The sequence below is a fragment of the Erpetoichthys calabaricus genome, chromosome 14 (genome assembly GCF_900747795.2).
Source record: "Erpetoichthys calabaricus chromosome 14, fErpCal1.3, whole genome shotgun sequence".
Lineage (NCBI taxonomy): Eukaryota > Metazoa > Chordata > Cladistia > Polypteriformes > Polypteridae > Erpetoichthys > Erpetoichthys calabaricus.
In genome coordinates this window covers 68,635,067-68,651,783 of record NC_041407.2, presented here as the reverse complement: position 1 = coordinate 68,651,783, position 16,717 = coordinate 68,635,067, and the positions used below count along the sequence as shown (strand labels likewise).

At 36.6% G+C, this 16,717-nt stretch overlaps 1 protein-coding gene across 2 annotated transcripts in view; it reads right to left on the bottom strand.

Moving 5' to 3' along the window:
- Positions 1-16,717, bottom strand: part of LOC114664355 (ephrin type-A receptor 7-like) — a 584,483-nt gene that overhangs the window by 439,316 nt on the left and 128,450 nt on the right. For both annotated transcript variants that reach the window (XM_051919080.1, XM_028818885.2), the window contains exon 3: positions 13,395-14,064. In XM_051919080.1, coding sequence (XP_051775040.1) covers positions 13,395-14,064 — 670 coding nt within the window. The remainder of the gene's footprint in view (positions 1-13,394; positions 14,065-16,717) is intronic.

Sequence of the window (16,717 nt, the reverse complement as noted above, 5' to 3'; positions counted from 1 at the left end):
ATTTATCATCCAGCTGCACTCCCAGGTATTTATAGGTCTGCACCCTCTGCACACAGTCACCTCTAATGATCACGGGGTCCAGGAGGGGCCTGGGCCTCCTAAAATCCACCACCAGCTCCTTGGTTTTTCTGGTATTCAGGTGTAAGTGGTTTGAGTCGCACCATTTAACAAAGTCCTTGATGAGGTTCCTATACTCCTCCTCCTGCCCACTCCTGATGCAGCCCACGATAGCAGTGTCGTCAGCGAACTTTTGCACGTGGCAGGACTCTGAGTTGTATTGGAAGTCCGATGTATATAGGCTGAACAGGACCGGAGAAAGTACAGTCCCCTGCGGCGCTCCTGTGTATACAGTATATATAAGCTGATTTCTATGTACCTGACAGTTACACTCTCTTGGGCATACCGAGCATTAACATTTGCAATATGCCATTTATTGCATTGTATTTGTCAGTACATATAGTAATAAATAAAATGATTTTTTCATTCCAACAGATTGTGTATAATAAACATTAGCACTGCTACTGAGAATTATATAGCTAATGCTGCATAATAAGGGAATATTGAAATAGAAAAACATATATATACAGTAAAATACGAAGAATGACAGAGAGCGTATTCATCTCATTCAAGTCCAAATTATGAAAATAAATAACAAAAGTTAATGAACGGGTATGTGCAAGTGGGCTCCTACGACCTAAGGTTGAGACTCTTCCCATGTTTATACTATTAACTTCCCACTGCATAACACTCAATGGGCTCCAGTATGACTTTTTTCAATTTAATTCCTTTTTTTAGTTTATACTGTCAGTTCCATGAACCATCTCTTAGAATAAAAGATGCAATGTATTTTATTAGTACACATGACCAACGCCTTGAAATCAGTGTGTCGAGAACAAGGCCCTTTAGTGAGCATGTCACAAACACATGGTTGATACTGCAGAGAGCAGACACACTTTGCTGAATTCATTTCAATTAGGAGATGCTTGAGCACATAGATATAAGCACTAGACCAACAGTCTATGATTTACCATGGACTGGGTCAGCTACTATATAATATACAAAGGTTAAGAAAAAAACTTTACAAAGACAACATTCTGAGCATATTCCATTTGATTGAAAATTCTAATGTTCAATATTTATTTTGATTTTCTATTTTATTGTTTTTTACCGTTCCTCATTGCATGGCTGATATTGCCAATGCTCTTCTATTTTTGTTTTTTGTCAGTGTGTATATTTTTGTCACTGCAAATGTGTCTACAAAAATGGGTATTTTACTTAAAGACAATATGTAGTGTTTGCAATTGTCTGAACATTGTGTCAAAGGTGTAGCCTGTATCTTAGATTGAGAAAACTGCAGTAGTTTCTCTGGGAATGTTCTTTTCAAGGCTGTTTTTGACTTATTTTGTTAAATACTTTAAGCTTGCCTAGTCCAATTGCTCTGGTGGCCGATTTCTTAGACATTCGTTATTCATCTTCTGTTCTGTTCAGACTACACATCTTGATTTGCTCATAAAAGACCTCTGCCTCACTCTAGTAAATGTAGTGACCTTTTCGGTCTGCTAATTGGTCACAACAACTGAATGACTGCCCTCTAAATATTTCTCAAGAACCTGATCCATAGAAGACCCCACTGTTTACTATTATTTCAAATATAGTTGCCAGGCCACCCAAAACAAGAAGTGGAGTTAGGTGCAGATTGCAAGTGGAGAGCAAAGACAAAGACACATAGTCCAAAATATGCATGCCTAAGAATGCAGTCTGTCAAGTTTCAATTTATATACCTGCAGAACATGAGTATTAAGAATTACCTAAAGGCTTATTTGTAAACCGCTGCAGCCTTAACACTAAAGCTAAATTGAATCTAACTTGAAGTAAAACATTTTTATTCTCACCCTTATTTTATAACATTTTCATTTTATGTTAATTAAATATTGTCTTCATTTCAGTCCTCCCCCTTGCCATTTTGATGTACTAATCTGGTATTTCTTTTTGTATTAACAGTAATTACTCCTGTTTGTTTATTCATGCTTGACTCTTCAAGATTGCACTGCTGTGTACTTTTAAAAATATCGAACACATCTGTCATAAGTAAAAATGCTAAAATGTTTGCCAATTATCTGTTTGCTAGCTTTTATTCTAATGTCGATACAAAGAAAATAGAATGAAACAGGTTCTTACAGTGCATAAAACAATTGAATTTCAGCTGGAAAAAACTTGTTTGCTGAGTTTATGTTGAGATAAAAAACCATCCAGTGATGAGAAGGTCTGTAAGCAAAAACACTTGGCTAGCAAGACAGCTCAGAAGAGAATGGCCACACTTCGGGTTTACAGAAGCTCATCTTTGAATTTTCAATACTCTGCAAGGGCTACAGCAGCAAAAACAATGTCAGCTTCTATTCCTGTCACCTACGGGCAGGAAGATGAGGCTACAATGGGTATATATATGATCACCAAAACTGGCTGATTAATGATTAAAAAAAAAAAACTTGCCTTTTCTGACAAGTCTCAATTTCTATTGCAACTTGCAGATAGTAGTGTCATATTTCAATGTAAACAGCACCCTGCCTTTTATCAAAGGTACAGGTCATTTGGTGGAAGCATAATGAAGCGGGTAATGCTTTCTTAGCACACACATTAGGCTTGTTACTTTCAATTGTGCATATTTTATTAGAAAGACAGGACTCTTGACCAATACACTGGAGGAGAGACAGGTTTTCCATTTAAAATCAGGACCTCATGTGAAAGGCTTCTGGGTTGTTTGTTACCTTTGTTTTTAATGAAAATATTGATTTAACAATTTCTATTGGAGTATGCATGCAACATTTTAAGTACTGGACTGGATGACTTTCCATGAATTATCCAACACATGTAACAAGAGATTTTTTTCATTGACGTTGTGCTATTGTTTGCTGTTTCTAATGCAGTTCCTTTGAAGAATAACCTTTATTGGTTCTGCTTATTCTCAGCAATCACTACAAAGTACATGGAGTAAGCAACATTTAATAAAAGTTACCATTTTTGGATGAAGCATTCCTTTAAGCTAGCTACATGAATTTTACAATGGGTAAGGGTTAAAAAAGTGATTTGATCTCCACTTATTATTCTTCTGAATGTAAGTATGCATAACAACAAAAAAAGCTGAAAAGTCTATAAGTAGACATCTAAGATGGTGCACACTACTTTACATCCAGTACACGATTTAATTGTGGAAGCCTGGAGCATATTCAGTATGCTGCAATTATCTCAAACTAAAGGGAGACATTTCCTTTTCGTGAAAAATCTGGGAGTTTTTGCTAAATTAAGGATTAGGACCCATACACATTTTTCTCTGCTCTCTGTGACTACCTTGTTAATTATAGAAAATATGCCAATCTCTGTAGCGGCTTTCATTGATTCAGGGGCTATAGAAAGTTTTTATTAGTGCCACATTAGTTTCACAAGTAACACAGAATGTAATTAAAGAAATCAGGAAAAATCTAACTCCTGGCAGTTAATTAGAAATCTACTGGTAGTTTTGTTGAATATTGCACTCTTTTTATTATCGTTTTATAGTGTTAGATGGTCATTATTGTCAGGCAGAAAAATAAAAGGACAACAAATCTCATTTTTAGTAATCCCATTGAACCTGGTTAAAGCAAAATAATCACTGAATAAATTGGGAAACCCTAGTCTGAGGGTTACTTACCTTCTTGTTTACAGTGAACTAATCATTAATTCCACACTAGTTGCATACTGGAGGGTCTTTCAGGTAAATATCCTGACTTGCCAGATATTTCTAGCATAAAGACAGCCTAGTTTTATCCCCTTGCAAGCATATTACTTCCTCATAGATTTTTTAACCAGTTTTCAAAAGGGGATTCAAATACTTTGTCTAGTCCAGAGACCACGGTGGATTGTTTAGACAGAATCTGGCAAATAGATTGTTTAGGGCTTCCAGAACTCCATTTGTTGCTACATTCTTTTTTGTTAATAATAAATATTAATTTTAATGCCCATGCATTGATTTCAATGAATTAAAGTTGCTATAAAAACAATTATTCTCTGGCCTCTATCACTAGGCTGCGAAAACAGGTCCAGGTTTACGATATTTTTACAAAACTTGATTAAAGGAGTGCTTATACACTGCAATAAAGTGGCATTCTGTTCTAGCTGTTTCCTGTCTTGTGCCCAAGGCTGTGCGGAGAGGCTCTGGACGCTCTATTGACTTAACTGGCTTTGGGAATGTTATGTAATTTGATACTTATCCAAAAGAAAGCATTTAAAACAGCTCATGAACATTATGAATACCTGATTATGCCCTATGCATTGACTAAGGCACCAGCTTCTTCAGTTCTTCGTTAATAATTTATTAGATAGAGATAGATAGATAGATAGATAGATAGATAGATAGATAGATAGATAGATAGATAGATAGATAGATAGATAGATAGATAGATAGATAGATAGATAGATAGATAGATAGATAGATAGATAGATAGATAGATAGATACTTTATTAATCCCAATGGGAAATTCAATCTGTCAGTGGAGCAGGACAGTGACAGCAGTCTGTCGCTGAAGCTGCTCTTCTGTCTGGAGATGATACTATTTAGTGTATGCAGTGGATTCTCCATAATTGATAGGAGCCTGCTGAGCGCCCTTCGCTCTGCAACAGATGTTAAACTGTCCAGCTCCATGCCAACAATAGAGCCTGCCTTCCTCACCAGTTTGTCCAGGCGTGAGGCGTCTTTCCTCTTAATGCTGCCTCCCCAGCACACCACTGCGTAGAAGAGGGCGCTCGCCACAACTGTCTGATAGAACACCTGCAGCATCTTATTGCAGATGTTGAAGGACGCCAGCCTTCTAAGGAAGTATAATCGGCTCTGTCCTTTCTTGCACAGCGCATCAGTATTGGCAGTCCAGTCTAATTTATCATCCAGCTGCACTCCCAGATATTTATAAGTCTTTATAAGTATTGGGGGGTTTGGTAAATTTTGTCGTGTTTATATTGATGATATCTTACGTTCTCCCCTTATTGTCACTTATGTGGATCATGTAAGAAGTGGTACATACTGTAAACTTAGGTTTTTTGTACAATTACAGTAGGCCTCCAGAGGTATTACTGGCTTACAAAATATGTAGTAATTCGCTATCCATTGTGAGAGACGGCCGGGACGCCCTTAAAATTAAAGGATGGGGGAAGGCAGCTACTTGTCAACACTGCCTCCCCCAAAAACGCTAGGTGGCAGCTCCCCTGGAGTGTAGTGGTGCCCTGGATTCCCACAGGATATCCTGGGACTTGGAGTCTGGTTTCTCAGCCCTGCTAGGGGTCGTGGGTGCCACAAGGGGGAGCTGTCGAAGGACCTAGGGACTCATGCTTTCCCTATAGCCAGGAAGTACTAGGTAGTCACGAGGACAGAAGTACCGAAGTACTTCCGGGCTGATTAAAGAACTTGAATTCTCCAACTGACCCGGAAGTGCCGGCAAGTCACATAGTCAAGGACTATTTAAAGGACTGCTGGTAACCCAGCAAGTGAGCCAGAGTTGGGAGGAGTTGGGCAAAGCTTGCTGGCGAAGTGTGGAGAAGAAGATAAAGAGAGATATTTCTATTGATTGTGTTTTTTGCGTGTGATATTGTGGCTATGGTGCTTTGGGCACTATTAATAAGAAGAAAAGGATAAAAATGCTTCTTATTGGTTTTACTTTGTGTTCTGAGCGTCTCTCTGTCGGGGTAAAAGGGGTAACAGTGGCCCCTAACGTCTTACACCATGGATCCGAGCAAAGTTTTGGCAATGATAGACTGGCCTGCTTACACTAAAGATAAGTAGATTTAAGGATTACTTGGGTTTGCAAATTATTATCACAAATTTATTAGAATTTTAATTATATTGCAGCACCAATAACTCCTCTAACAAGGAAATTTTGCAAGAGGTGTTTTTGTACTCTTGGATTTCATTGGGACTTTACTACCTCAAAACACTGCACACTTACAGTATGATAGAAGTTTGTATCATCCTCATTCCCTTGTTTTTTATGGTTATGGCGAAAGGTTCTGTCATTATTGGCAATGCAATTTTATCTCAAAAACTTCTACTACTGATACCTTCAGAAATTAATTTTGATTTGGTGAAATGGGAATTGTTGGTTATAAAAATATCTTTGGTAGAGTAGTTTTTACTGAAGTCTTCATTTTAAAGAGTGTAAAATGAAAAGTTTTGGCAATGATGGTCTGTTTGCACTAAAGTTAAGTAGATCCAAAGAATTCATAGCTGCAAAATATGTGGAAGACTGTGAGATACATAACAGATCTAAAACTATACACAGTCATCCTACAAGTCTACAATATCAACTGCCCATGGATATTAGACATTAGACGGACATTAGTTTGCTGGACATACTAATGCAGTGAAGTAGCAGTTTGATTTTCCGTGGCAGCACATTTCATCCTTCCCATCTTTAAGGGAATGGCTGATATGGTTTATTTAATTATGTGTTCCACTTGTACGGTGTACCACCATTTACTGTTTTGGACAAAGGGGCTCATTTCATTTATTACTTTTGGAGAGCTATTTCTACTTGATTAGAAATTATATTGTTACAATTACATCATTCCCTTGTTACCTCAACTAATCCAGACAGAATGAATGGGTTAATCGAAAACTAAAACCATATTTAATGTGTTATGCATCAGACTACCAAAAAAATATTTGTCCTAAGCACTATTTGCTTGGAATATACAAGTCAACTTACACAGGACTGTGCCCTTTTAAACATGTAAGGGTTTCAAACTTTGATTTTGTCCGTTTCTTTTATTGTCTCTAGAATATCAGAGGTAACCTATTTCATGCAAGATTTAAAACATTAGAAGACATGAATATGCAGGCAACTGAAGGAGTCTGTGCTGAAGTATAAAAATATGCCAAGACAAATTTGCGTAAACAGCTCAGGTTTAATTAGCACATATGTATATATTATATATATAATCATGTTACGTAAAAATGTTGCAAAGAGGTAATTATGAGGATATGCAGGTTGAGAAAACTTTACTAATTTATTCTAAGCACATTACAACTCACAAAATTTCATAATAAACACAACCAATTTGCACATATCTTTCTTTCAGTTTCTTAACCTACTAAATTTCAACATAAATTCAAGGCTAGTGTGAGCCTATGAATGGGCATAATGCAGAAACCAGCTATTAATTGAATGCTTGTCCATCATAGGGCACACTCACACAAAAATGGGGCCAGGGCAAAGTTAACCTGATTTGCACATTTTTTAGATATAGGAAACTAGAGAATGGTCATAAAACCCATACAGAAATGTGGAGGACAAAGACATTTACATATAAATAGTGACCGGGCTAGAATTCAAACTTAAATCATTGGGTATGTACAGCACTGCTATGCCAGCTTTGAACTATTTGTTTATCTAACATTAGCAAAGAGGCACTGCACACTGTGAAAGTATATTATAATTCTGTTAACCATATGTGTGTATGCTTTCCCTATGACTTTTTCCTTTTTTTGTCTGTGGTTATTATAATTTCCCACATACCTGCAGGGCATAGACATATGGGTAACTAGTGACTACAAATTGAACAAGTGTAAATGTGTGCATGAGTGCCCTTTCCAGGCCGAATTCCTGCCTTGCATCCAGAGCTACCAATATAAGCTATAGTTTCCCAAGTACTGCTTATAAACAGTGTGCAAAATACCTCATTGTAATCAAGATGTCCTTTTTGTGCCCCGGTGTTGATTGAAAATTGAAATCTTTAGCTGGGAGTACGGAGTATAAAATGAATTAGTTATGGAGACTGTTATCAATTAGAATATGCATATCTTAGGTAGAATTCTAAGTGGCACCTTGTACTTCTGAACAGCATCACATAAAATGCAAGATACATATATACACCTAAATGCTGTACTGTATGTGCAATGCTGTAATATATTCTATGAACCAATCACCACCATACTACAGAGTTGCAGTGTAGCTCTAAGCAGTTAACAGCATGAAAATCAGAAGCAGGTTATTTTAAGGGTTAAACAGTGTTGCCCTATAATGTGATCATTTTCGGTAACATGACATCAACAATCTTTCTTACTTTCTGGAAACCACTCTTAAATTCTTTATCATTACTGAGACCAAGGTAAGCACTAACAGCTATATGGGGTTCCTATCTACACTGAAAAAAAAAGGTGATGATTCACACTTAATATTTTCAATCTGAACGAATATAATACTTTTTAGCTTATTGATCCCACAATTTTTAAGTTGAGGCAAATCATTTAGAGTGATTGGGTGCAATTTACTTGTTTTATACTAAATCTATTTTTTAAGTTGTCCTTCTTTTTTGGCAGTTGGAAAGCCAGCACGCTGGAAAGTTTGACCGGAAGAATATATAAACGGCCCCTCAAACACAGCACACGAACAAACTAAAATATCAAGTTAACTGAAATAGGATTTCTACATTTATTCCCTCCACCATAACTTACTTTGGTACAAACAATTTTTTTTACTTTGATTGAGATCTGAAACCAAATATTTCAAGCTACAACACTAAATGACTAATCTTAAGTTGCTTGAAAGAGAAAATTTACGTTGAATGAACAACATCAATGTTATACTTTTTTCAGTGATATATAATACAGTACTTTGTCTCAAAACGTTCTGCCATCTTTCTGAAATCTTTCAACATGCATTTCCATATTTTACACTTAACGAGATATTCAATGATTTTCTGAGTCATGGATAAAGAAACTGCTTATTGTTGAAGTTTAAAAAAAAGTCTTCTTTTCTACCATATGGACAACAGTTTATGTAGCACAATTTAGAGATTTTAACACAGGTGGTATGAGAAAAAGACTTGTGATAAATGATTGCAATCAATAAGACTAGTTCAGTCTTTAATTTGTTGAAGCTACTTGTTTCAATACAGAGAATATTGATGATTTAATCATAATCTATTGAGCACAAAGAAGAACTCAAAGTCTAGACAGAATTATCACAAAGCATAATTGTTCACACCACAAACAAGGTCAATAGTTAAGTCAATAACCAACATAACCTATTCTTCTTTATTTTTTCCTCTTCATCTTTTCCTACTTCTACGTAGGGTTGATGTACTTGATCATTCTTCTCCACACAGTATGGTCCTGTACCTCTTTCCCAGTCAGAGCCTTTTTTCTTTTAGGTCTTCCTTTACTCCATATAGTTACCTCCAGTTTGGCCTCCCTCTCTTTCTCTTCACCTGTACATTCATTTCCATCACTCTTTTACCTACATATTCATTGTCTGTCCTCATCACATATCCATAACACTTCAACCAACTTTCCTGTACTTTTAGATATCTCTGATTGTCTCATTTCTTATTCTGTCATTTTTTGTAACTCCTCATATCCATCTCAATGTTGTCATTTCTGCCTGATCTAACTTCTTATCCTGTACTCGCTTAACTGCCCATATCTTACCTTAGCTGGTCTTTTCATTATCTCGAAAACCTTACCTTTAACCTTCTCCTTAATTTTTCGATCACACAATACTTCTAATACTTTCTTCCAATTGTTAAATCCACACTGCACTTTATGGGTTATGTTTGCATCAAATTTTCCATCTTGGGCTACCACTGATCTTAGACATTTAAATTTATCAACTCTTTTCAGTAGCTCTCTGTGCCGACTAACTTCTGAATCCTGATTATCAGTAGACCCCACATATTATATCTTCTTCCTGTTTACCTTCAATTCTCTATCTTTCAAAGCACTTCCTCATCCTTCTTTTCTGGTGCTACACATAAGCAAAAAACATGCACCCAAGGGATTGGTCTTTCATTCCTTGACTCAGCACATCCATAACCAGATCAAAGAGGTAAAGACTTAAAGAAGATGTCTGGTGCAGACGTATTCTAACAGGGATCTTGTCCGTTACCCCAACACTGCTTCTAACCCTGGTCCTCACTCCCTCAAACATATTCTAATCTGGTACTCCTTTCTCTCCCATGCACCTCCAGACCCACTGTATTCTCCAAATCAATAAACACCACATGAAAACCTCTGTATGTTTCCAGATGCTTCTTTAGGAGTTGTCTTGGTGCAAAGACAACATTGGTTGTTCCTCTCCCTGGCATAAAACCAAACTGCACCTCCCTTGTGGTGGTCTCTTACTTTTAGCCTTCTCTCTATAACCTTTTCCCAAATTTCCACTGTATTTGACATCAGCTTCACCCCTCTATAGTTTCCAAAATCCTACATATCACTCTTCTCCATATAAATGGGTACAATCTAGGTACTAGGATGGCAAACCAGCCCAAACTGGTACCAGTCCCAAGCCCGGATAAACAAAGAGGGCTACTGTCAGGAAGGGTATCTTAGTGAAACCTTAATGATGGAATCAATACAATCGGCTTCATAAAATAACCAACAAAACCTATAAGTCTTTGAAATGTGAACAGAAATCAGAATACTCAGTAAAAACCACATAGAGCAAAGTAAGGGTAGGATTTGAACCCAAACATCTGCTGCTATAACATAACAGGACTAATAATTGTGCTACCTTTAAATAATGGGCGCTGTTAAATCAAAATAAAATCAACAACTTGAGGATCTTGGAACAACAGAAGACAATGACATTGTTTTATAAACAGCTGTAAATAGGTTACAAATCATGCATTTTGCATGCTGGACAGATTAAGTGGAGCTCAGCTCAAGTATTACAGCACAGTGGAATTAGTAAATTACAATGTATTACTAATAAATGAAACAGATATGTGATGTACTTTTTCATACCTATAGTAAATTGTAAGCATCATAATTCTGACTCGCTGTGCTTTGATTTTTTATGTATCTTTAATTTGGTATTTGCAAGGAAAAACTCATGAAATCAGCAGGCTTCTTTCAAAAGGTACAAGGATTTTTGACGAACACTGCCTTTCAACAAAATGTGCAGATGTTAATCTTTAGTGTGATTGCTTTAATCAGAAATAAGATTTTCCTATTGAAATGTAAAATGTGGTTAACTGCTTCATGCAATGCGTCACAATGTGAAAAGAAGAGAGAGCATTAGAGTTTATTTACAAGCAATGGACATATCCAAAAGAACACTTCACTTTATAAACATTAGTTCATTATTAAAACTGCTTAATATGGTTCAGGATTCTCTGTACTGGAAGCCTGTCCCACACCATCAAACACAGGGCTGGAACCAAATTGGGACCAACTCAAACTTACAAGCCATAAATTATCCAAATGCTTATATTTTTGTGTGATCTGAGAGCAAATAGGAGAAAAAAATATACAGTTGCTAGTTGAAACTACAAACAAACAAAGACAAACCTTGAATTCAAATCCAGCACTATGGAGCTATGGTGCAGAAGCACTAACACTGTGCCAGTGCTCCACCATTTTTGAATGATTAGTAGTTCTAAAGGACTTGCATTTTATATGAAGTTTAACAAAATTTAAGAATCAATAGGACTGCACAGCATCACAGGACTCAGTACTGCTTGCTCACATCTCCATGGAGCTGAATTCAGTTCCCAAGATGTTAATGGTCTATGTGGAGTTTGTGCATTCTTAAAGTGTTCATGTGAGAAGAAGAGCTCCAGTTAGGTTCAATGGCAGCCATAACTGGTCATTTAGCATGGATTTGTGCATAAGCAGACTCTGCAATAAATCAACACCTACCTAAAGTTGGTTTCTGACTATTGTTATACAGAAAAGTAACATAAATAAAATATTCCCAGCATTCTCAAAACAACTTAATCTAATTCAGGGTTGTAAGATGCCACACATACCCCAACAGCATCTGGCACAAGGATACAAATACATGGAGTATCATTGTGCCACCCTCATACAAAAAATTGGGGTTTAAAAATGGATGGATAAAAGGCATAAACTACATGGAGTGAAAGATGCCTATGCATGTTTTCTTCACCCCCAACACCAAGTTAACATTTAGAGACAATTAATTTGACTGACATCTCCTTATACATAAATGGCAAAACAACAGACATGTCATTTATCTTCATACCGTCATTTATATATCAGCTGATGGCTCAGTCTGTGTGTCTCTTCAGCTTCCAGCAGTGCTGTGGTGCTGATTGGCATTAAACAGTTTTTTTTTTTTCTTTCTTAGTTCAGACTGCACTCCTTGTCTGTAGGTATACAGAGTTTTTTTTTCCCCTCATATTTTTATTTTCTCTCAAAAATAATAATTTATGCAAAAAAGTAAAAATCATAAATGCAGAAAATTGCACTTGATAAGGTTCATTGGTAATTGCAAGAAGATAAGTTACAGGTCAATGTCTAAACACAAAACCAGTCGCATAAATCACTTGAATAAAGATAAATCCTTCTTTGGAATCTTATTACTATAATTACTGAACCCTTGTGAAAAGTGCTCCAACTGTGGTCTGAAACATGTGCTTATTAGCATAGGAGATATGGAAAAGGCTCAGGAAAAGCTTAGTCAAGCGTTACAAGGAATAAATACCGATAGGCGGTTCGGGGGGATGGGGTTATAAGAAATTTTATGATTTCATATTTATGTCATGAAAAGAAAATTGAGAGTATAATTACATAAATGAATAATTTACCAAATAAAAATTCAGAGAACCATGTTGCCTTCAGGCACCAGTTCAGCAACAAACAATAATGTGTGTTTTTCTTGAAAAGGGAGGTAGCTACACGAACGGCCTTTGATGTTGTCATTCTAAAATTCATTGCCCCAGCAAGTATTTTGTCTTGTAGCAATTATGAAGCATGAAACATCAAGGACTGAAAAAATAAGGCAAAGTTGAGGCTTACAAAAAAAAAATAAATAAATAAAAAAAATAAAACATTTGCACTAAAAAAGCGGGGATTGTCCGTAAGGCATAAAAAAGAAATCAAAGATTCAAAAGGTTTGTTCTGGAAGCTTCCGTGGGTTATGTTCTCTACACGACAGTCTTGTAAATTTGGTTTAAAAAAAAAAAAGTAATAATTCAGCTGCAGGCTTATTTATTGATACAATTTTTTTCTCTTTAACCTTATAAATATCAACCCCAGGGTTGAAGAATTTTCAAAAATCACTCCTTGCCTAACATTTTTACATTCACAGTTGTGTCTTTTTAAAAACAGTTATTTCTATCAAGCATATCTTTTCTTAATGTCCTGAAAAGTAAGGGGCAAATTGCACTGTTTGGAACACAATGCAATGCTAAAAGCATTACTAAAGCGTCTCCAATTTTCAAGCACTTTCCACATAGTACCAATTTAATTTCCACTAAATGTCAGGCAGCCAGCTCCTGCTTTGCTAGAAAACACTCCCATCTCAAATCCGTCTCAATCCTATTCCACATTAATTTTCAGACACAGCATCAGTGGCATGGCCCACAACCACTGACCTGGCCTATTTTTAACATGATTATAGACTTACCTTCACAGCTGCTGTGCCCTTCCTCATATCCTGCACTGCAGGAACACTTTCCAATGGGTACAAGCCATTCTCCTTCAGCGCTGCAGTGCATTCGAGGACGATTATCCATATCTACTTCCGAATTGTTTACACAGGTCCCCCTGACTTCTACCAAGGTTGAAAAAGCAGCCTCTGCAATGGTGTCAGGAAACACTGCCAGGTTCTGCACTGTCGACAGACACTTTTTATAATACACCCGCACAGAAACGAGGGCTACACATGCCCCTACATCTTGGAACCCAAGGTGAAATCCTTTTCTGTTGAGGTGTCCTATTTCTCTCACCTCTGTATTCAGTTTCATCTTCCGCTCTCCCAGATCTCCTTGAGTAAAACTCTCATCAGCAGCTATTGTATCGATTTTGATATACTTCACTTCCTTGATTTCACGTCCCAGATCGGTGTCTGATTCGATGTAGTGCAGATTAAAGGTCTCTTTGCATGTACCCATGACTCCTGGAATGCTGTTACAATCCCTCAGAGTGAATTTGAGCTCAATAAAAATTCTCTGGGCCTTCTGGCGCGCAATCCATCCAGTTTGAAGCCAGTTGTTCTGGTTTGACTCCATGACATTACAGACCTGGTAGGTTCGAATTGGCTTGTAATTTTCATCAACGCCGCTAATCTCTTCCCACTAAATGGAAAACCATAAACAAGTATTTAGCTTCAGAAGAAAATCAGACAGGCTATATCAGATTAGAAAATTATGAAACAGTGCTCAGGCCAAGCAAAATCAATAATCAAGACTCAATAAATCTCAATTATAGGTTGTTGTCTCTCAAATAATTTGCAGAAATAGCCAGTAAATTGTCCAGAAGGTAATGGAAAAAAAATCAGGCTATGGAAAGCTGTAATAATTTATTATTTGAAGAGATCCAAAGGTTATTTAATATTACACATTTTAGTGTTTCAGGTTAATTTTAAATCAATGTTCAATTTAAAAATAGATAAAACATTGGGTATGAAGCATCAGCAGAATGTTTCTTGAAAATAATCATAGGAAAAGAATGATAATTTAAAATAAATAAGTCAGAGGGCATAAATATTTTGTTTTAAGGGAAAAGCGCTGGAAGAAGTAAAGGTCATTTCCCCCACTTAACGAGCCATTTCACTTCCAAAATAGAAGTCAAAGAAAAAGAAATTTGAACCACAATAAATAAATTATCCTAAATATGGTAATAGTTTGATTAAATACACCAGTATCCAAAACAGTTATGCCTTCATCTTAAGTATGCCTTCATGCTTTCAAGGAATAAAATATGAAGTTGTGAAAACTGGGATAATGGCAATTATATAAGATGTTCATTTCATGAATGCTCCTTATTCCATCTTCCCAAACTAGACCCACACCTACTGTTTGATATTCAAATTAAAATGATGTACAGAAGTAGGGCTGTTTATGAGTGACTTCTGATGTTATTGAACACTGGATTAATCAGAATGAAACTTACAGCCAGGCAATGTGGACATATGGTTAAAATAGGAAAAGGTCAGTAGGTGAACAAAAAAATAAATAAAAACAAGGAACAGGCAAGAATATAATAAGAAACATAAGTTCAGAATATTCATTAAATAAATAGTGGCTGATGAATGAGGAAATGGGTAATCAAATACATAAGTATGAGACTAGGTAAATACACTGAGGAAAATACATGATGCCTTAAAGAATGAGCAAAAGGGAAAGTCCAAATGGCAGGTGTGCTAACAACCATGAAAGAAGGTATGGTTTAATATTATGAAAGTAATATGCAATGATCTGGAAATCAAGTCATCATAATGCAGCTGTGAAAAGAAGAGAAGGTACAGAATGGCTCATTGACACACTAAGTGCCAAAAATAAGAATCTAACTGATGAAGATATTGGATGCCATTTAAGGTCATGTTTGAGAGATGGCCGAGGAGTTCAATCCTTCAGCCACAATCCTTAGCACAATGGTGTCTAGAGGAGCTTTTTGGGGCCTGTTTCCACACCTCTTTACTCTCTTTCTTCTGCATTTATTGTCATCTTTTGTTCAACTCATCAGAGAGGCAGACAATCTCTCAGTGAAATGCCACTTTATGAATGAAAAAGGAATGTTTTGTGTCTTGGGTCCTGTAAGGATATAGATATTCTCATGGGACACTGAGTGAAAGATAATATGAGATCCATTCATTGTATGCTATTACCAATGCCATTAATACAGTTTTTTATTCATTCCTTTTGACAGATTAATAGATGGTATTCAAAGTGCTGATTTTGAATTTGTTTTCTGTTTTGTTAAAGAATCTACATAATTTGAAAGAAGTGACTAATAATCCAACATATTCCACTGTTTTTATTTTAGAATGGCAAATTGCTGCTTTGTTAAAAGGAAAAACAATTAAATTAGAAGGCAAAAGCTGCTGGGAGCAACGCACCCAGTTACATGGGTTCAATTGGTGGTGCCACCATAGTAGAAGATAAAGAATTGGGCAGAAACATGCAGTTTGTCCCTGGTACACAAGAATAAGGCTATACAGTTAGGTCCATAAATATTTGGACAGAGACAACTTTTCTCTAATTTTGGTTCTGTACATTACCACAATGAATTTTAAATGAAACAACTCAGATGCAGTTGAAGTGCAGACTTTCAGCTTTAATTCAGTGGGGTGAACAAAACGATTGCATAAAAATGTGAGGCAACTAAAGCATTTTTTTAACACAATCCCTTCATTTCAGGGGCTCAAAAGTAATTGGACAAATTAAAAAACTGGAAATAAAATGTTCATTTCTAATACTTGGTTGAAAACCCTTTGCTGGCAATGACAGCCTGAAGTCTTGAACTCATGGACATCACCAGATGCTGGGTTTCCTCCTTTTTAATGCTCTGCCAGGCCTTTACTGCAGTGGCTTTCAGTTGCTTTTTGTTTGTGGGCCTTTCTGTCCAAAGTTTAGTCTTCAACAAGTGAAATGCCTGCTCAGTTGGGTTAAGATCAGGTGACTGACTTGGCCATTCAAGAATTTTCCATTTCTTTGCTTTAATAAACGTTGCTTTGGCTGTACGTTTTGGGTCATTGTCCCTCTGTATCATGAAACGCCACCCAATCAATTTGACTGCATTTAGCTGGATTTGAGCAGACAGTATGTCTCTGAACACCTCAGAATTCATTTGGCTGCTTCTGTCCTGTGTCACATCATCAATAAACACTAGTGTCCCGGTGCCACTGGCAGCCATGCATGCCCAAGCCATCACACTGCCTCCAACATGCTTTACAGATGATGTGGTATGCTTTGGATAATGAGCTGTTCCACGCCTTCTCCATACTTT